Source organism: Callospermophilus lateralis, chromosome 20 (assembly GCF_048772815.1).
Source record: "Callospermophilus lateralis isolate mCalLat2 chromosome 20, mCalLat2.hap1, whole genome shotgun sequence".
Lineage (NCBI taxonomy): Eukaryota > Metazoa > Chordata > Mammalia > Rodentia > Sciuridae > Callospermophilus > Callospermophilus lateralis.
This window is the reverse complement of record NC_135324.1, coordinates 8,400,520-8,423,584: the sequence shown is the minus strand read 5'-3', so window position 1 is coordinate 8,423,584 and position 23,065 is coordinate 8,400,520. Positions and strand designations below refer to the sequence as shown.

The window sequence follows — 23,065 nt, the reverse complement described above, 5'->3', positions numbered from 1 at the left end:
CCCCGAACTTCCACGAACTTCCACATAGAAGACTTCTTCAAGGCAAGCTCACTTCTGTACTTACCCAATGATGTCCAATCAGTTAATATACATTAACCCTCCAATAAATGTGCAGTCATTCTGTCTTCCTTTGTAAGGCCCTAGAGGGTTGCTATGTTTTCCCTCCTAGGCCTAGTTACCCTTGATACCACTTCAAGTATGCAGACCCCCTCTGCAGTCATTTTATTTGTAATAGTGCCTTGTGTGTTGTGTCTCCTAGCTCTACATACAAACTACCACGCTTACAATCTCCATGAACCTAAGTGCGTCCGTGGCGCTGGGAATGCTATACATGCCGAAAGTGTACATCATCATTTTCCACCCTGAACTCAATGTCCAGAAACGGAAGCGAAGCTTCAAGGCGGTAGTCACAGCAGCCACCATGTCATCACGGCTGTCACACAAACCCAGTGACAGACCCAACGGTGAGGCAAAGACAGAACTCTGTGAAAACGTAGACCCAAACAGTAAGTAATTCCTTTCTTTCATCTTCCCATCCTGCATCAAGAGGCCCTAGAAAATGTGGTGTGTGCTGCCCTGGTGAATGCTAACTCTTTGCTCTTCTGAGTTTGACTCATTCCTGCCACCATTTCCTTTCTACTCCCCATTGACAAAAAGCCTTTAGAAGTTCTGCTTCAAAAGTACAAAGCCTCCTCTTTCCCTTGCTTGGTGTTCTTAGTTACAACTGACATAAATACACCTCTCAGATTGTGCCACCTTGCATCCTTCCTGCTGGTGGAACGACTTCCTATTAGGTAAATGTCTATACCTAATGAATTGTAGCAGAACAAAAAAAATTAGATTAAGATCTTAGGAATGAATCCTGACTCCTCTCCACTGGTACATGCATATGAAGAAAATTAGTTACTCTTTACTAAGCAAGTCTCCTAGAGACTTTAAAAAAAAAAAAAAAACATAAAATGTTGGATAAAATTGTCTAATTCTCATTGAAGTACATAGGCCCAGACCACCACCATGTAAAAATGGCATCACTATGTGGGGAAAACATGTCCCACACCCTTGCACAACAGATTTGTTCTCTTAAAAAGAAAACCTTAGGGCTGGAATAAAGGAAGAAATGTGAGATTTGAGATACTGTGTCATATCTGCGATATCCCAGCAGCCTTTAGTTATGCTGGTACCGAGTGAATTTTACATTAAAACTTTCAGTTCTAGGACTTGATTTCCTAGAATATTTTGGCCCCTTCCATATAGGATGAAAGATTCCAGTGTTTATGATATTCCCTGGGTTTAAGATAGACCTAAGTGTGGCAAAATGCTTACTGCCCAGCAGAAAATTCAAGAGGCCAACTGGGTACCGTACAAAGACCCAAGTCTTGGCCAGTCTCCACTTCTAAATAGTGAAACAAAAGTGGTACAACACTTTGAAAGTAAGTAGACAGAGAGTAGCAAGGTTAGAAGCAACATTTGGGCTTCACTTTGACTTCTCAGTAGAGTAGAATCTGGAACAAGGCGAGAGAGAGGAAAATAATTTCCCTGATAGGGGACCAACAGAACAAGTGTGTAGGTTCTGTTGTATCCAACTCAGAAGAAAAAAACATTGATGGTCCAGCACTGTGGCACTCCCTGTGTTGTAGGAAGAGGTTTTTGGGTGTGGACATACCTGAGTTCAAAGCCAGGTTCCTCCTCTCCACAGTCACAAGGCTCTGAGAGTCACTGTGCTTTTCTAAAATTAAATATCTTTACATATAAAGTGGAATAAGATGTAAGTAGATGATAAAAAATATTATGCATCTAGCAAATGGTATATCATCAACTAAATGCCAATTTCTTTCATTCCTGAAGAGGCAAAATGTTTTGCTTAAAAGTACACTGCAGTTGACTGGTTATGTGGTTATGATAATAATGATGTTTGGTGGGAGATGCTTAAGTTAAATGTGCTTTGAAACGAATTATTACTTGTTGTATTGTCTACAGACAGGAGTAAACGGAACTCAAATAAGGCTGCCAAGGTAGAGGCCTCATCTTACTCAGAAATCCAAATATTCCATTATCTATTTCAATCACAACAGTTATTCCATTTGGGAATTCATTGGTTGTCTCTTTCCTTGATAAAGTTTTATTTTATTTTATTTTTTTTTAATGCTGTTCTGGTGTCTACACTGAGCCAACATTCCCAAAGAAAAAGCAAATCAAGTAGAGCCTTTAACTCACCACCAGTCTGAAAAATATCTTAAGATTCTTTCAGTACTTTTCATATTATGACCCTTAAACACCATAATAACTTGGACTAGATGTTTCTGAACCACATAGGAGGAGATTCATGTACCTCCAAACATTGGGGTTTCTGATGACCCAACCCTCTAAAGTCCCCAAGAGAAACTCAAAGATCTTAGTTTCACTAAAGCTGTCCAGTGGCACGTGCTATAGTGGCATTAATGTACTAGAACCTTTGTATCCAATTCAGTCAGCATTAACACAGGTGCCTAGAGCCCTTGAAATACACTACTCACCTAACACATTTCATATTTTACTTTGTTTTCACTTGAAAACAGACACTTATGGCTGTGGCTGCTGTATTGGAGGACACAGCTCTAGAAACTAGTGTATCTAATCTTGGAAGGATTTCATTCTAGGACACTCAGTCTGAGTCTTTAATGGAGAAGACTCCCTTAACTTCAGCTACGATGCTGACCTGGGACAGATCCAATCCAAAGGAATCAAAAAATTAATAAAAATTTGAAATGCACCCAAGATGGATAAGAAACAGTTATTTAAAATGATTCCAAAAGGAGCAACCAGTATGCAACACAAGTAGTTTATCCTAGATGGCAATTCACTGGAAAGTCTCTAACAATGCAAAAATGTACAAATAAAAGTGCATAAAGTAAGATAAGTATATAAGTATATAGCTCGTGCTGGGAGTGTAGCTCAGTGGTAGAGCGCTTGCCTTGCACATGTGAGTCCCTGGGTTCGACCCTCAGCACCACATAAAAATAAATAATAATAAAATAAATAAAAATAAAGATATTAAAAATATATATATAGCTCATTTTTTTCCTCTAATATCTAAACTTTGGTAATGGAGACAAAGAAATTATTTGGTGGTTTTTAAAAACAAAAATAGAGACCATGCACTTGAAAAAATCTTCAGTGGGAAAATTCTGTATTCTCTTTTCTGAGAGAAGGTATCTGAGAAGAAAGTTAGGTTTACAGTATGAGCTGTAAATAACAGAACAGAAATACCCTCTTGCTCACTGTTGCTCTAAGCACTCAGTCGCAGTGTACTTCAACCTTGAGTGTCTGCATTCTGAACAGCCCTGCTCCATCGCTGCAGTTGCCACCTGCTGCATGCATGCTTCCCGCCACCCATCCAGTCCACACGGCCCTGAACCTGCTTGTCGGCTTCATGTGGGTAGTCACCTAAACTACCCTAGGATGGTCTATTATTCGTCAAGGAGTTAGTTTTCCCTCAAGTTGCTTCTTCAGTCAAAAATCCCCTGGCTTCAAAGAATGGAGATTGAAATCAAATTCCATGCACGTAAAACTTTGTCAAAATGAACTGAACTACTATGTATACTTCTATATAATGCTCTAATAAAAAACAGTTTGGGGTATGAAACAAAAATATAATTTAATGTTGTTATCTTTGCACTAACAGTACATATTCAAACCAGGGCCACAAGTCACTCCATTCAACTGACAAATAGGAAGCTCAGAGGGTAGGAGGGTGTAGCTTGGCTACTTATTTAATTTTTATTTTTATACAAGTAAGATTTCTGTCATGATGGGTTCAGTAGAGCCTAAACTGATTTGGATACTTTTAGATTTATCTAAGATGGTCCCTCTTCAACATTCCTTTCCAAGAAGGGAACGTCAATCTGAGGATCTTAAGTCATTTGTCTCCTGATTTTGGCATCTTTCCCTGTACTCTCTACTACTGATTTACCTACCATATGTGAGTTCATGGTGAACATAATGATGCCAAATAAATACAAGGACATGGTTGTGCTTGGTCTGTCGTTCACCGATGGCCACTAGGATCCTTTCCAAGTTGGATGGATAATGTCACTAAGAGAGAGCATGGCTCTATAGGGACGGGTGGATGAAGTCTCCTTCCTCCTTCACCTGTCCTGGTCATAACCAGAAGGTACTCTGAGTTCTCCTCTGGTCTTGTGCTTTCCTTGGTAAAGGATCACAGTACGTAACAATGAGAGGCCTCAAGCTACTTTTGACCTAAGTAAGATACCATCCATTTTCTAGCCAGTGTCACCTCAAAGCACAGGGAAACACCTCAACTACTTGAGCTGCCTGTGGATTGCCTTCAAAAAGCTGGACATGGAAGGCAGGTGGATAGCTCGGGACACAACCCCATCCTGGAAGTAGAGATATAGGTCTGATAAATGACCTTGAAACAGAGGCTGAACAGATACTAGATAAAAGATGGTATTAAGCAGATGAACATATTGTAGAGGCGAGGCCATTTCAAGAATCAAATATTTTATATTTGATTTCAAATATAAAATAATTTAAAGATGCGTCTATATTCTGATATTGCTTTTCTTTCACTACCATTTCTCTATTTACCATAAGGAGAACACGTAACTGAAAATCTTGAGTAGAAGTGTGGCTAGGAGGAGGCATTTGAGCACACACAAACACACATGAAACCTCTTCTGCTGCTGGAAAATGGATGTGGGTACCCAACTCTACACAAGCCACGATGCCTCTAAACTTCTGGAACACACTCCTGTGCTGTGTTCATTTGTCACAGTGCTTTGCTTTGTTTTGGCTTCTTCATGTGTTTGGAATCTTAACATTCTCGACATTACGCTACTTGTTTCATCTCTCTGGACTAGCATTGCAGATAGTCAGTGTGGCCGGCTAGGCTGAGACAAGAGGCATGGCCAGAGGAAGCAAACAATGCTCAGAGCAGATAGATGAGTTATTTGGAAGCTGGTTCCCTCAGCTGTTCCAACCCAAGAAAGTAAACGCCAGAGGCACCAATACTCCCATGTTCAGAGGTACCTGAATTGTGGCAGACTGGTCTACAAAAGGCTACCAAACCCCCTCAAAGAGGGGACTTGATATCTATGGTCTCTATCGCAGCCTCTTCTGCAGTAAGAAAACTAATAATAATAATGGAAAGAAAATCTGTGTGCATATTTATTTTATATATACCTATATATTTACTTTTCCTGTAGACTGTATCCCACCAGTAAGAAAGAGTGTACAAAAGTCTGTCACTTGGTACACTATTCCACCAACAGTATAGCTTTTGACTGCTTTCCAAAAGGTAAGAAAAGAATCTAATTTTTATTTGTATATGTGTTCTTGTCTACACTGCAAATTAGACATGTTTCCATGAGAACTGTGCATGACAACCTATAAGTCTACCTATAGGAAGAATATGCATTTGAAAAGATGGTATCAATAAGCTGTGTGCCAGTAGCCGCCATTGGTCACGTGCCTGGTATATGTTCTGAAGAATATGTTTACGAGTGTGTGCACATTTGTCTCTCCTAAGCAACTAGCTTGTCATTGCAGAGAACGGGTGCTGGTCACTCCACTACATGTTTTACTTTATCCAGTGGTGAGAAATCATTTTAAAATGCATGTTTTTCACATTCTGGCAATGTGGAATGCTTACAGGGAAAGAAGGGAGACGTTTACAAACCTAGGGAGAGAAATGTTTGTTCTGGTTTATTGTTATTAAATATATTCAAAGTAACATACATGGTCCCTGAATTGTATGCATTCAGACAACACAAATGGCTGATCCCTACCAGCAGCCTAAGGCTGCCTTGGTTCCTTTTTTGCAGCAAAGACATAATAAAGAAAGACCGACTGGCTGGGCTTGATAATTCGTAGCTCATTGTTCTGCATCTGAGAAACTTAACTCATTGCAATCATCTCTTAGAAGCCAGAGAGGGGTCCAACAAACTACATGGGTCTACAGATGAATTTTAATGCTAGTCGAACCCAGAGATTACCAACATATGTACCAACATATTCAAACTGAGAACTTGGAGAAATGACAACCTATGTGATCCGTGAACTGGCCACGTGAATCAAATGACCTCAGAATGTCCATTGATTCCCCATTTATGCCTATATTTTACTTTAGGATCTCACTGACAAATGTATGCTCTTCAAAGAATAGCATTACTAGCATTATTATCATCTCCTGATCCCAGCCTAAAAAATGGAAAACAACCCTTGGCTTGGCAAGCATCCTCGCCCGGCTGGAGTCAGGGCCCTGCAGACTGTGGAAAAATGAACAGTCAACACCCTGGAGTCGAGTTATTAAAATGAGGTGGTAACTATGAATAAAAGGATCCCTTCTGAGTTCCTCTAAACTTCCTCTTGTGCTTGTTTAAAAACAAAGACCCACCTCCATCTCTAGAGAGATCCTGGGTGAGAGTAAGCCAGGAGCCACGTCATGGGAGGGAATAATACTGCTTAATAACGTGGGCTGGCTTTCTTTCCCCATGTCGCTATCATGGGACGTGTTATCAGATCATTGCTCTGTTTGTTCCCATCTTTGTTTTTGTAATGATATTCTGAATACAAATAACATCTTGCTCTTTTTTAAAAAATTCATTTAGCCCTCTAAGATAGGACAAGAGTACTTTCAAAGAGTAATTACATTTCCTGTTGATTTTAGATGGATGCCAACAACTCCGTCTTTAATTTCAGATGTATTGTTCACATAGTTATTTCCTTTTTCCGTATCAACATGATCTGTCCTAGATTTTAAATAGGGCATTCTTCTCTACAGTGAATATGTAACTGTATTCCAGTGAGATTTCAAGTTTTTGCAGTACAAGTGCTTGTCAAAACACTGCAGCTCATCATTTCAATAGTCCTTTTACACAAGACTTCCTGAGAAGAAATTTTCTCTGGGTGAGAAAAAAAGATTTAATCTCAATCCATTAAAAAATTCTCTTTAGTTTCATTGTAAATTGATGCTTTTTGGCTTAAAGGGAATAAGATGAAAATATTTTCAAGTCTGTGTTTCAGTTAAAAAATGCTTTTAGAACATGATGTTTAGGAATATACTCAACCTGTTCACTAGATTAGAGAGATTCAGAGAGACTAAGCAGGAAAGTCCCATCACAAGTGAAAGAAAATAATATGATCTCTACCAAGGGATTTTTACCAGTTCATCATTCTGTTTCTTCCATATTTTTGTTTTTCTAATGGTATTCTGAATGCAAATAGTGTTTGGTCTCATTTTTTTGATCAATTTACAGCTGGCTTTACAGATTCATAATAAACATCATACGAGAATGGAAGACTGTCTAAGTGACATTTATTCAAGGAGAGGGTGATTCACCTTACAGAGTCAATAATGAGACTGATCCGCTTGGGGGACCAGGGAGAGATGGCGCCATGTGTTGTATGGTAGATCCATTTCTATGTGATGGTTTTTGAGAAGATGAAATACAGTAAACTAAAATAAAGAGGGGAGTTTCTACTACTGTGCTGTTCAACCCTGTTTCAGCCACGCTGCTGAAATACTACATATAGCAAATCTAAACAGGACAAACGATGTTAGGAAATGTATTCCATATAACACCTCTCCTTAAAAGCACCCTCCTGTTATGAGCCAGCATCCACAAAATCCATACTGCCTCCATCTTTCATCTAAACATTCATAAACATTACAGGTCTACGAAGAATTATCCATCTAAAGACATTTATTTTAAAATCCAATTAAGAAAGAAAAAAATGATTAATGTGGCATTATCATAAGTAAGAACAGATTGTTTTTTAGGAGTTCGAGTTAAAAAACTTTAAAGAGTTTAATATAGCCTTGCAAAGGTGGGACAGAGAAATCCTGAGTCATGATTTTTACAAGATTTTGTTCCCATGAGCAACTACACAGATTATCACTGACATCTCACTAATTTATGAAATGGCATTATAAAAGTTTTATTTCTTGTTTCTTGTCATTAATATGATGGGATTATTTAGCACTTGTAAGATTTATGGAATCCTGCCAGGGAAGTTTTGGGATCATATCACAACTGTCCCTCTTTAACATTCAACATGATTCTAACTCGATACCACCTCGATTTAAAATCCACTTTGACACACTCTTAAGGACTGCAAAGAATAGAAATGATCTGACATTGAATCTCAGCCATGAATCTCTTTGGTATCTCTGTGAAATACCTGCATTACTCTCATCAGGTGAGCTCTCTCATCACACCATCCCAAACCAATTAATACCTGTCATCTGTGTTCTGCAACTCTGGATTCCAATTAAAGAATGGACTATGAGCACAAGCAGCTAATTCTCCTACTAGTTCTTAGCAGAAAAGAAATGCACACATCAGCTGGGCACAGTGACACACACCTATAATCCCAGTGCTTGGAAGACTGAGGCAGAGGATCCCAAGTGTGAGGCCAGCCTTGGCAACTTAGTGAGGCCCTAAGTAACTCAGTGAGATCCTGTCGCAAAATGGACTGGGGATGGGACTCAGTGGTTAAGCACTCAGATTCAAAACCTGGGACCCTGGGACCAAAAAAAAAAAAAAAAAACAAAAATGAGAAATGTACATTTCATGCCCCAAACTCATGAAAACTATAGGTTTTAAAATTCAACACTGCCCTGCACTATGTGGTTAAGATATATAAACCTTAACTATAGTCCTAAGTTGGATCAATCAAAGATATGTTGTTGAACACTTCTCCTGTGAGCTAGCCCTGAACTGACTAAAGACGAGGGCACAAGTGGATGGGGTCCTCAGGGAGTTTAGATCTGATGGCAGACTCAGAGTTAAGCAACTTTCATTAGGTAAAGTGATTAAGTTTCCTTTTTTCTATGAGACTTTAATATAAAAGCCTGGCAAATCCCAGGCTGGCAACCTTACTTAAAACCTAGTAGGTACCCAGTTAATATTTATGAGTTAATAATTATTTATAAGAAAATACACACTCTCTGACCTCAAGATGAAACTGGATTCTTTCAGATCATGTCCAAGGTCGCAAAACTTGAAAAGATCATTGGTTTTCTCCAATGTCACAGATTTCAAAGCGTACAAAAAGAAATGCTGTACAACGCATAAAAGAGACATCAAGGTTACCCCACATTTATGTATGTGAAACAAGTTTCATGCCTATTTATTTTCTTTTATGGACTACAGATGTCTGTACAATTTTTCTTTCAAAGCACACATGAACTTGAAAGTTTCCATGAAGATGGATGCTAAGCACGTAACTTCAAATGCTTTTGATTCTAATTTGATTAAAAAATTATGAACCATCTATTTGGCTGTTTTCTGATTTTTTTTTTAGTTCATTTTCTTAGAGCCAGCTACTCAGGGCAAATTTTGTCTTTTAGTCCTCAGATATCATTTACATTTTAAAATTTTGTGATCTAAACCAAGGTCAGTTCATTTCTGCAATCCTTCCCAACAGTTAAGAGACAATGACTTGAATTTCCTCTTACTAAAGACCTATCTCAACTTTGCAGTTTTTTTTTTTATTTCTTTATTTTTTGCCAGTACAATGGAGCTTGGATGCATTTTAAATTAACTTTCTCTAGGAATCAAAGGTAATCATTATTTCTCTTTATGATCACCATGAATATTCTCATTATTTTTCTTTTCAAGTTGAAGATGAGTTTTGAATGCCCTCTCCACTCTGTCCTTTTTCAGAGTGACCTCAGCTTCAGTACGGGTCTTCAACTTTTGTTCTTACTGAGCCATTCTGAATGCTTAGAAGATCATACCATGAGTCTGGAAACCCCACTTGCAGTAAGTGTTGCTTCGAGTCTGGGTCATGACCTTGCATGTATTGTCTGTTTCTCTGGGCAAAAACAAGGACAACTGGACTGGGGATCCAACCCTGGTTCTGGATACTTGGGGTGTCATACTTTGCTCATGTCAGGGATCTCTGATTGTGGATTAGTCACGTTCTATGCAGTCCTCAAGTTTCTGCTTGGTTAAAACGAAAATGAGCTTTTCCTGCTGGGACACCATGAAGGCAGCACAGCGTGCTGTGTAGGAAAGCCTTTCTTTCTAACAGCTGTACATAGCAAAGTGGCAGTGCTGGCCCCCACTTAACCTCTGGACATTTTAATTGGCTAATTTTGTAGTTACGTATCTTGTCTACCGTAAACCATCAGAGTTGGAAGGGGGTGACATCCAGGTTGCCAGTGACTTTGGGCAACCTTTCCTATATGTACAACAAGCTCTGTTTTTGAGACGGGTCACTAATAATCTTCTGGCTTGGTGAAACTGACAGAGAGTCACACAGAAAGACTGGAGTGGGACAGGCAGACTCACACCATCTGATCTGTGAACGACTCCATGTGATTTCTTTGGACAGGTCACCCCAGGCCAGCTAGCAAGCTCAGGAACATTTATTTATAAGCACAAATAATAGTTCTAGTAAGTCTTGAGTGATAGAAAAGTGATGATATGAAACATAGTCCTTTAGAGGCCAGCTTAGAATAAAATGGCTCAGAGATCTCTATTGATGATTTTACATCAAATATGGAGCTGTCTTGGAGGGCCAGGCCCATTTACCTGTCTTCAAATGCCTAGCATGGTGCTCTGCAGTAGTAAAATAATATTAATTATGATGATAATAATTGCACCATATTATCCCCATTGCTATATAGGGTTTACCAAGAACTCAACCTTGCTGGGCATAGGAAGAAACTAAGGCTCAGAGCTCTATACCAACTTACCAGCAACATACACAACAGTGGCAGAGTAGATTCCTGTGCTCAGATCTGTGAACAGAGACCTCTCCTGAAATTGAATGGAACAGGACCAAGTACTTCCTATTTTCCACTGCCATTCTAATGAGCATTTACTGTCCAGAGGCCCTCAAATTCCTGAAAATGAGGTGGATCCTCTAGGATTTCAAGGTAGAAATTTCATCTCACTCAGGCCATCATAAAATTAGATGCACTTTTTTCCCTTTATCTTGCAACTGCAAGACCACTTGATGCCATCTCAGTTCCTCTTGATTTCTTTGAGTGGCCAGTCAGGGCTGGATGCACTCAACTTTGGAGAATTCACTGAAATCCACCAAAGAGCACACAATAAAGTCCGCTCATTATTCTGAGAGCAGTCTTCATTAAGTTAAAATCAGGAGTCTTTATATATTTAGGTTAAATTTTACATGGGAACACAAGTAAAGCAAATTAAATTCAAAAGAGGATTTGTTAGAATAAAAGTGTAAAAACTTCATTTCCACTGTAGCTCCATCACCTGCTCTTCCTCTCTCTGCATTTGCCACAGCAAAGCCCAAAGCCCAATAAACTTAGCACCAGGGTCATTATCATCAGTATAGCTGAAAATTTGATTTAAGGTAGCCTCCTTGGTTTTAGCAAGATTTTCATTTTAAGAACTTAATTCCTTTTTCTCTGGTTTTTGCTTACGTTTGCAAATTTCCTTTGCACGTTAATTTCCTATGGTTTGCCAAAGTCCAGACTTGAGCTGTTGTTTCTCTTCAGGTAGAAAATGCCACTGCCGTGACCATCTGTGCAGCCCATATAGTCAGGCATTTGTCCAAGGCAAGTATCTGTCTACATCCTTCCAAGTATCCTTAGTAAGAATTACTACGCAGTCCAGTTGGTACAAGCTTACTCACCAGGGGATCCCTATACAATGTCCTATCAGTACACCAAAATCATCAGGATAAAATTACACCAAATGAGTTGTGAGATTATCATTTATGCAAAGCAGAAAAGCCTGGCTCTTCAGAAAACATCATCTCTCTGGACCTCAGTTTCCTTATCTGTAAGATTTTATATCACTCAGTAGTTTGAATGAGTAAATACAGCAGGTAAAATAGAGTTGGCACAGTATCTATACAAAGATTAATTGTTCATTGTGCTATGATGTCACCTTAAAGTGACTGGACTTTTCTGTTTCTACTTCCTCTAGGAAAGACTCTCGAAGATTCCAAGCTGATAGCCTTCTATCTGATCTCTTCTGTGTATTCTCTTTCTGTACTATGTACAATAAAGTTTGAGAGTATCCAGCAATCTATCTGCATCTCATTTTTGTCTGGAAAACCTGAAGGACTTTCAGATGGAAATATCAATATGTTTCCTGTGTTGTCTTCAACCTATTTAGTATTGATCCATTTTGGAGTGATGGTGCCTTAGAGCCCAAATTTCACTGCACTACCAAATGAGCTATGTGGGAAATCACACTGAAAACACACTTAGTTTTCATTTAATCTCACAACATAGAACATATTCTTGACTTCAGGCATAAACACATTCAATAGGATCACTGTGGTGATCTATCAATTAGCAGGACCTGTTCATAACTCAGGTATTATAACTCCAATATTTAAGGAAATATCAAGGACTGGTTTAAAAAAAAACCACAAACCCTATTTATGGCAGAAAATTTGCCACAAAGAAATCTTTGGAAATACCTTTCTATTTATAGTTTTCAGACTAATTCAAAGCAATTTTCGTCTAACCTCGTGCCCATCTGAGACTCACCTATATTTTTAACAAGCTTCCCCATGACTCATGCATATCCATGTTTGGAAAACTGCTTTTCTTAATTCTGCCTGGTAATCAATACATGAAATAGAACATTGACGGTGACTTTTTACACAGTCAAGTATCTTCTAAGACATTGGAGTGATGTGGTTTTGGAAAAGCATTTTGGTTATTACCCAGGATTACATCTCTTAACTGTCTGCTATTTCGAGGTCCCCCTCTCAAGGGGTCTCCAGACTGGTGTCATAGACTAAATAAGGCTGGCTCTAATTGCTACAGTGGGAATACACAGCACAGCTGTTTAAAGCTGACTCTCCATGACAACACCCAATAAGAAGCCAGGTCAATGTTTCTTTTCTCCTATACTCTGTGGGCCACAGTGACTTCTGTAGGCAAAGTGAGTTGATGGATCTTCATACAATCATTTCAAGCAGCTTAGGAGGTCAACTCTGTATTTGGCCTGAAGCCCTCAAAGAGATTTAATGATTTTAAATCTTCATTTGAGCTCTTCATGTTATACCTAATCAGGTAGTGAAAACAGGGTGGCTTTTAGTCATCACTGCTGGTGACACTGGCCATGATCTTATGGAGAAGCAGTAGGGTGCCCAGGTGAGACTGAGGCTACCAGAGCCTGTGTTCCTGGGACACTGTATCCAGCTGCCCTGTGCTCCACATGGTGACGGGAGCACACCACTTGCTCTTGAGGCCTCTGTTTTCTCGTCTTCAGGGTGGGAATAATGTGAGTCAATACCTCATAGGCTTAATGGGATTCAATGGCTTAATCCATAGAAGATGATGAACACAGCACCTGGCGTATCACACCATCCTAAATGACTTGTTATTACCGCCTCTTCCTCTGTCGTCAATTGCACTGTGCCTGACAGTTAGTTGTACAATAGCCACAGGCCACATGTGGCTGCTTAAATTAACCAGAATGAAAATTACATATTTTGCTGCTCAGGTGCATGAGCAACATTTCAAGTGCTCAGTAAGTGCACATAGCTAACAGTTAGTTACCACACTGAATGGCAAAGATGCAGGCCATTTCTGTAACCACAAAGGGGTCGGTACTGAGCCACAGATTAGATAAAGTAAAAACAAGGATAAGAAGTTCCTTTGCAGAAGAGCTACATCTTTCTTTTTTCTCAGCCTTCCCTTTTTCTTATGGAAATGGTCTACCAGTTGACTCCAAAAGCATGGGGCCTATTTCTTTTGCACGTTCTAGTAAAAAGAGCTTTACATTGTACTGAGGGCAATAAATATTGTGAACAACAACAAGAACCTTTTTGGCCAAAAATGGTTTTCTCTTGCTTGGAAAGATTTCCCCAGTCCCTTTCTTGAGCTATTTGCAGTGCAGCGTTTATTGCTTCTATAGGTGAACATCCTTCTTGCAGCAGAAAGGCTGCTTTGTTTTGATCACCACCCCAATGGCAGCAATCTAATATTTACTTGCCATGCCACTGTCTACATGGGAAAGGCCTACTTAAATATTCAAGGATACAGAGACAGCCTTCATCTGACCTTGAGGTATTTCTCAGCACTCTTCCCCTATGATTGGTCAACTGGGGATGGTGGTGTTGGCTGGAACACATTTGGTGTACCCAGGAGAGCCAAATTGTCCTGTTGTGTTGTGTCCAAATTGTCCATGCTAGTCCCTGGCATCCTTTTCTGGCAGGTGCTTTGTGACTGAGAATTAAAAAAAAAAAATTCAGGCAAAGAACAGAACTATGGCTAGCAAATTTTACACAAGCCTAAGTTCTGTGTGAACCCCAAGTGGTGTGTAAGGATGTACCCTGGCCAAAGGCATTCCTGCTGTTGGAAAGGTGGGAACAAGAGCAAGAGTGAGATGCTTAATCCCCAGGAGCTCCATGAATCTCTGCGATCTCATACGCTCATATAACAAGGAACCCATGCTGTGAAAAGGCCAGAGAGAGGAGAGAAAGGACTTTCTTTCTGTGAACTTGCACACAGAACTGTGTTTTTTCTCAAAGAAAAATATTGATAATATTGATCACTAAATCTTGTCAATAAAACGATATCAACAAGGTTTTAGAAGGACAGGAAAAAAGAGAAAAAAATCTATCCAATCTGAACAAGTTCCATCATCATCAATTAACAGTTATAATCAATTTGTCCTTATCCATCCTTCTGCAGATGCACTTTCCTATTTATTTGTACACAGGGCATCTCTTCATTTTCAAGCAATCTGGCTTGAGTAGGTGACATTTTCCTCATTTACAAACCAAGTTCAGGGAGGTTCAGAAAGTCATCCAAGGAGACAGAGACACCAACGCTGAGAACTCATTCTGATCTCTTTACACCCAGGCAATTCTTCGTTAAAGAGCTGCAGTATCTTCAAACTGACAAGTTAATTTTTAAGCCAAGGCAAGAACAACAGATCCATTATGAAGATCCATATTCACAGTGCAGTCTGCAAACAAGATTTTTGTTCTCTACTACCCATAGATGATCTGTAGCAAAAAGCATTGTAGGTCACCTTACCTAGGAGAACAGAGAGCTCCAGCCACTATGAGACTAAAGACTGACAGCTGTAGAAGGAAGGCGAGTTATTAATTCTGGATAGTGATGTGTGCTGCGCATGTCCTCAAGGGAACCAGGCAGGCATGGCTGACATGTGAGTCCCATTGTGTTAGGGAATGGCATTTCAACACAACACTACCTCTTTGCCAGATACACCGACGCATACTAAGTAAGATATGTAAGGAGGGTTCAAAGTAGGTGACAGGGCAAAAGGACATCCTAACTTTGGCTCCAAGAATGTAGCAAACACAGGAGAAGATAGGGTCCTGGGCATAGGGCTCATCAGAAGTCTGAGCCCATGGAAGGGCAAGCAGCTGCACTGGGGAGCACATATGGCATACTAAACACGGCCACCAGCCAAAATTCCACATGCATAATACACACTCATTTAACTGTATAACCTTAAGAGATAGGCATCATCAATGTCATTTTACAGGTGAGGAAAGTGAAGTACAGAGAGGTGCAACTTTCTCAAAGTCACATAGACAGTACGTAGAGGATTTGAAAGACAAGCACAGGTCACTTGGGCTCACAGGTCCATGCTCCTAATCAAGACTGCCTCCTACAGTAGGTAAAAGATATGCTTAAAAGTAGATCTATATTTTTTTTTTTTCCAAAATAGCCACAAAAGAGCTGCCCAGCCCTGGTCCTTCTGACATTTTGGGATGGATAATTCTTTATTGCCAGCTAAATATCCTACCATGTTTAGCAGGATGTAGGATGTTTAGCAGCATCCCTGGTTTCTACCAACTGGATACCAGGAGCAGCTCTACCCTGCAGCTGTGTATGTTTAAAAGACACATATATGCATACTCTCCAAAAATTTCCAAATGTTTTCCAGAGGCATGGGTGCTTCCAGGTGAGAACCATGCTGTAGCACATAATGGTAAGGCTGGTGAATGGCAGGAAACAGTTATTACAATTCAACTGTGAATAGCCTCCAGGATGTGCTCTATAGTGACCAAGGTGCCATCTGAGGTTCAGGTCCTGAGGAACCCCAGAGCAAAGACAACATGCAGAATCAGACAAGAGGTTTCAGGGGAGGCAGTGAGTTCTTCGGAATTTTCACCTTCAGAAAAGATGCTTTCTCTAGTCTATATAATTCCTAACTGAGGACGGCAAAGGATCATCACAGGAAACAAAAAGTTTGGGCAAATATTTGACCCAGTGGCCTTAGGAGGTGATCAATCCCTGACCCAGAAGTTCAGAACTTGCACTTCAATTTCTGGATCTTACAAAAAGTGGATCATCCAATTTTTCAGAAGCAGATGCAATGCCAGAATTCCCACCATCCTGTAAACACCATCACGGTTATATAAACTTTAAAGAGGCCCTCAGAGCCCTTATATTTACACTTAGTGACAATAGGAAACATGGAAGTACTCTACCCCATGTCTCCATGTGAACAAATATTTCAAACCAAAAGAGGAGGTTTTCACAGCATTTCTCGTATCAACCTTCAGAGGCGGGGAGTACTGGCCTTCCAAATATTCTATAGTGACCATGTTACTATTGTAAATCAAAGTGTGAAATATGGTCAAAAAGGTTTTTGCTGGTACTGGTGACTGAATCAAGGGGCATTTTTCTATTGAGCTACATACCTACTCCTTTTTGAGACAGAGTCTAAGATACCAGGCTGACCTCTCACTTGTGATCCTTCTGTCTCAGGCTCCCGAGCATTAGGATCATAGGTGTGTGCCACCAAGCTCAGCTTACAATTTTTTGCTTGAATTACCATGATTTAAATGGTAATTCATGACTATACCTCATAAAATTCAATCCATTTTTTAAAAAAAAATCACTTTATTTTTTCCTTTCCTACTATTTGTTTTAGGCAAAGATTTCTTTATGATGTTATGGAGAGGATTAAATAAGATTTTCCTGGACTTCTACAATTCAGCTAAGGCCATTTTTAATGTAGTGCAATTCCAAACTTCCAGCCAATTTTATCTTTTGGAAGATGGATTTCTCTTAGAATAACCCGATATCTGACAGCATAGCTCAGTGGTAGAGGGCTTGTTGAATGTGTACAAGACCCTGAGTTTAATTCCCAGCAACACAATAAGACAAAACACACAATCAAACCAAACAAAACTTGATTTCCTAAGACAAGTTATCTGACCCCCCTGAGGAGACAAGCTGTCCATCTTTGACTATAGAACCAGCTAAGGGTCAGAGCTTCTCTAATATGAGACATGGTGTAACCCTGGAATGAAACGTCTTTCCATCTTACCTGCCTCTTCTGTCAACACAGAAAGTTGAATCCGCTCTGTCACCAGATTCTTTCAGGGATGGGTGAAAGAGACTCAGTTATGGGCATCCCTTCCTAACTAGCATACAAGTGCATCATTCAGGACTTTTGGGGAAAGCAGACCTACCTCACAGCCTTATTCTCTGTTCATATAAGCAGACAAGCTGCTTTCAAAGAAGCACATTTGCAGGGCATAGTGGCACATGCCTGTAATCCCAGCAGCTAATTAGAATTCCAAGTTCAAAGCCAGCCTCAGCAAAAGCAAGGCACTATGCAACTCAATTAGGCTCAGTGATTGAATGTCCCCGAGTTCAATCTCTGGTACCCACCTCCAAAAAAATAAAACAAAACAAGAAAGGCACACCTGATGAACATCCATCCCTTGGCAGAGTCCTGCCCTACAATCCATCTCACGGAGGTCTGAGTGACAGCCAGTAGCACCAGGGAGGCCAGAATTATAGGTACCAAGTGTTTAAACATAAGCAAACCCTAAGAGCAGCGTGTCAAGAGCTCTATTTGCATTACAGTGGGAAAAACCCATGGCAGAGACCTACCACTGCCTTCAACAACTATGGTTTTGAAAGGATACTCAAATCCCGAGTTTTAGGCTAGATCAGGCAGACATTAGGCTAAGGGTTTGAAATTTTAAACAGGTGGATTTTTCTCACCATGCTTTAGCTCGTCTTTGAAGAAGATTGCTAAGCTATGAGATTCTTCATAAACAGATTGTCATAAATATCCTGTATGTGCTTTTGTTCCTTTTGAGACAAGTTCAGTTTCTGATTAAATATGATAAATAATTAATCAACTCCCAGCGCATCCAGGTAACAGCCACCGAGAAGTTTGCCTTCTGTACCAATGAAGGGCATCTAAGGATCCAGTCACACACATCTGCCATGTGTTGCTGGGGAAAGAGGACAATGAACAACCTGCAGCAACTTAAGGACCACAAACAACTGGCCGGCATGTAAATATCTTTGAGTAGAAGGGATAATTTCACAAGATTGACTGATCAGTCCTAGCTGTTACCTCCCTTCCCTTTAGAAATGGAAAAATACTTTCTACTCTCTAAGATGGATATTAACGGAACAGAAAGGAAATAGGAGGGTACAATTCAGAAAATCTCATAAAGGTGATAGAAATTAAGATCTGTTTTTTCCCTTGTCCCGCAGAGAAGGAGAAAATATTGACAGTTCTTGGAGACTGCCAATAGCAGGGGTGGCTTTGAAATCAGAGATATCCTCACAGATGCTTGGGACTAGGCAACAGAAACAGAATGAACTTCATTGGCATGCTACCCTGCTTTTCTCAGATGTTTTTCTTTCCCAGTGCCACTGTTCTCCTTGGCCAATGGAGGCCTGGCTCTGAAGTTCAGAAAGACATTACATGTGTGGTTGGCTGCCTTGATTTCATTTCATCCTGTTTGGCCTCAATAAAAGTTGGAGGAGTCTATGAAAACGGTGGTAGAAGCTTCACTTAGAAAACTCTCTTAGCCGAAAGAGCTGGATGGTCATCTAAAAAGAATTCTTTCTTTTTTTTTTTTTTTTTTTTTTTTTTTTAAAGAGAGAGAGAGAATTTTTTAATATTTATTTTTCAGTTTTCGGTGGACACAACATCTTTGTTTGTATTTGGTGTTCAGGATCGAACCCAGGCCGCACACATGCCAGGCGAGCACGCTACCGCTTGAGTCACATCCCCAGCCCTAAATAGGATTCTTAACCAAAGATGTTCTACACTAGAATTATTTGGAAGCCAAACACTCAGTAGAACAGAACTCAATATTATTCATGCTTAGTGGATCTGCTGATCACTCACCTTCTTCAATAAGACCTTTGCAGACACTAAGCTCCTTGATGGCAGGAACTAGTTTTCTTCTCCTGGCCATTGCATCTTGACCATCTAGCACAGTTCTTAACACATGGTATCTTAACACATCCATTTTTTGAGATAGAGTGTAAAATACAGGGAAGTTGGCATGCATGTATTTTCAACTAACATGAACTGAACCATGAATTTTATGGGGTGGGAGGGAGTTGAAGGAAGAGAAAGAAAAATGGTGAAGAAATGTTCTTGTTTTTCTCTGTTCAACTTAGCACCAGGCCTCCCCTCCAAAGGGGGAAGCAAAGCCTTAACAGCAAAAAGAATCCAACCAAGTAATTCTGGACTCTTCCACTACCTAAGTCCCAGGACTTTGCCTTATGTTTCTTAAAATTTTAATGTTTATACCATCACCCTAGGATCTTGTTAAAATGCAGGGATGAAATTTAATAGGTTACTTAGACACTACATCTGGAACCAAATCCTGGGCGACTCCTATGCTGCTGGTCTTCAAACACACTTTGGATAATATGGCTGTATGGGATGGCAAGGGGAAATTTTGATTACATCCAACATCTAGCATGTACACTGACTTTAAAACCTAATCCCCATGGAAGATGTGCGTTTGCTAAACATAAGCACTTAACTAACCTCAGAGAGTCACTGCATAATTAAACACTGAAGGTGAAAACTTGGTATAATTCAACGAGCTATTGTCTTCTAAGGGTGTTTCTGTCACCAAGCAGAAATCAACAGGGCTAGCAATGTCGTCACTTCCAAATTACTTGGAGTTATTCTGTACCTACAATTGTTTTAAACACCCTAAAGTTTAATAAAAGCATAAACAATAAAATATCCAAACCCCCTTTGCAATGCTGTATATACTGATCTTAATTACAGACTACAGATTTTTATTTAAATGCTAACAATAAGCTGGCTTTTGAATAATTAGGAGGAGGAGGGGATGTAACTTATCACCATTGCAATAGTCTCAGAGCACAAAAACACTTTTGTGATTCAAATGTCACAGTGACATTTTAAAAACTATGAAATAGATAGTAATGAAAAGAAAACTAATGCAAAAATTAATCTAACACAGGAGGCTAATGGCATGATGATCACTATACTTGTTAGTATGCTTTTCCTCCAGGGTTGTCAGCACGCACTGCTCCTTTGAATATGTTCAAAGGAACACCTTGTAACATATACCTGTGCCTGGGCCCTACCACTCAGGAATCCATGTAATTGCTTCAGGATAAGGCTGCAGACAGCTGTAGTTTCAATATAACTAAGGATAGCCATGCTCAGAACCATGCTTTCTAATCACGGATGCTCAACTCTCAGGAACAGAAGCATCTATGACGCCTAGGAACTTACTAAGAACGTACACGACCCCAGGCTAAACTTCTCTGGCAGACTGGGACTCCTCAGTCTATGTTTTAACAAGTTCAGGTGTATCTAATGCATGCTTCTGGAAGTTTGTTCCTTAGAAGATTGAGGATCCTTTTCAGTATCTCCACCCAGGGATTCATACAGGAAATTCATGGGAAGATGGCACATTGACAATTTTCTGTTGAATGTCCTGTTAACCTGGGTTTTGGTTTTAATTGTAGATTGGCTCTGCTACCTCCAGTCTAAGAATCTTAGCAATGGGAGGGATCTTAGATTCATTTAAGGATTCAATTCTCACGGGATGCCATTTCCGTAATATCCTTGGAGGCCTAGGGATATGGGGAGCCTACTACCACGTGGCCCAGTCTTTTCTATCTTCACATGCTTAACTAGGTACACTCTCTGTACCAAATGTACAAAGCTGTCCCATTTATTCCTGAAATGGGTGGTAGGACGTACACTTGACCCCTGCAGGGAAAGAGATTTTGAGCCACTTGGCTTCTTATAAAGTTTAAATCAAGTAAATTGTTTTAAGGCTACACAGAGAACTCATTTTCAGCAATGAGGACATTGGGGAATCTATGAAAACCTTGCTGAACAAAAATTATAAGTTATTTATAACTATGATTTCCAAGTTCAAACATTTTAGAGACGGAATAGTGAATTTGTGTCACATTTCAGAATCTAGTATTTCCAAAACTTTTAATGAAAATGAGGGCCATGAGCAGACGTTTCATATCAACTTCTATGCATGAGATTGCTATAAACAAGGCTTTATAGCATTTTTCAAATTCTTAATAGAGATTATAAATGAAAACCTTAGTATGGATAGATGATGAAAGTGTTTTTTTATAAGATAGAATTACATAACACTTAAACTTATACTTAAAGAATAAGCTTCTCCTACTGAAAAATGTAATATTAAGATGCCTTATGAGAATGTGAATGGATTCTGAACCCAATCTGACCTTTTCTCCTCTCAAGTACTTTATATAAGGATGATGTTTTAATCTGGCAAGTACACAGGACCATTAGAACAATTACTAACACAATTAACCAGGATGCCTCCAGAAGGGTACATCAGTAGTTACAAATGGAAAGAAGTGTTAATGTTCATGAGAACACCATGGGATCAACTGGTGAACCTAGATCTTCAGAAGGCCCATCCAGCCATCCTTCCCCGCCATCCACAGCCACCTGGATCTCTGGGCACATTCCTTCCAGGGGCCTCTTGTCCACCACAGGCAGTGGAACACACCACGCCGATCTCCATGTGCAGATGGATGGAGCAGCCCCTTGAGGATGCTCCAGGCAGACTCGCATGCCCTTCACCTACAGGAACTCTCTCACACACCACCAGCTCCTCCTCTTGTCATGAAGACTTCAAGGCAGTCCCAGGGCCCCCGAAAACAGCAGCTCCTGGTAGATACACATCACTAGCATGGTTATCTCAAGCCTTGAATAACTGACCCTAAGTTTTAAGTCATAGCTTTGCACTGGAAATCAAGATGGCAACAAACTGGCCAGCTGTCCTTCCTATGCCATCCTTGGACCCCCTAAGGACTTTCCTGCAAGGAGTGACTCAGGACAGATTTACCAGGGAACAACACCTGAAAACATCTCCTTATGAAAGTGATGATTCTTAGTGGTTGTGTTTATTTCAGTCACCCATTCCAACTGGTGATCAACTCCCAAGCGTAGCAGCCAGCACCACACCCATAATCATTATCCAAAGGAAGTCTACTCTGAAGCCCACCTATATCAAAATGCCTTGGGGCTCTTGTGAATAGTATAGGATTACAGATCCAACAAAGTCCAAACAGATCATTGTACTGTAGCTTGTGACACAGATATAACAAATGTGCACCTGCTCCTGGCCCGGGCCTCTGTCAATTCAGAAATACAAGGAACTGTGGAATTTAGCAGTAGAAATCAAGAGCAGTTTTCTTAAGAAAGGTCTGATTTCTTAAAGGCAACAGTGGGCACAAAATGGTGGGAAAGCCATCTAGATAAAGCCATGTTACAATATGTGCAAAGATGCTGCTACAGAAGTAGAGCAAATAGGAAAGGCTTAAGAGTGGCCAGGGAGGCTGGAGAGAAGAAAGACAACCAGAGGAGAGACAGGATGAGAAAAAGTCTACAAAATAAAAATCAACTGATCTCATTTGTATGCCAAATTTCAACTGTTTCGCCTGTATTCTAAGAGGATCGGGAAGCCATGAGAGAGCTTTAAGTACAAGTGAAGAGATAAAGGTTAGCAATAACTAGATGTGGAGAACACAGCCTGGGGAAACTTGACGAAATCAGTGAGAATGTTGACTCTGACCACATGGTTAGTAGTAGACATGGAGAGAAGCTAAGAGGAAGCAAGGTATTAAAACCAAGAAGAGTTGGTCATGACTTGCATTCCAGTCCACCTCTCTGACCAGAACAAACCCAGTCATCTGGACTATGGAGCTCACCTACATCCTCAAATTGACTTCTTTGGCCTCAGATAGGCAACAAACAAATAGGCAATTTACATCTTTACTGCTCTGTACTGCCTAGCTTCTGGTGGATTTCTTTTTCTACTCCTC

General features: G+C 40.0%; 1 protein-coding gene across 1 annotated transcript in view; it reads left to right on the top strand.

Moving 5' to 3' along the window:
• The window catches only part of Grm7 (glutamate metabotropic receptor 7), a 769,727-nt gene extending 764,452 nt beyond the window's left edge, over positions 1-5,275 (top strand). Inside the window, exons 9-10 of the mRNA XM_076841104.1 lie at positions 260-506; positions 5,205-5,275. Of these exons, the coding sequence (XP_076697219.1) occupies positions 260-506; positions 5,205-5,275 (318 nt within the window). The remainder of the gene's footprint in view (positions 1-259; positions 507-5,204) is intronic.
• Positions 5,276-23,065: the final 17,790 nt, after the last annotated feature.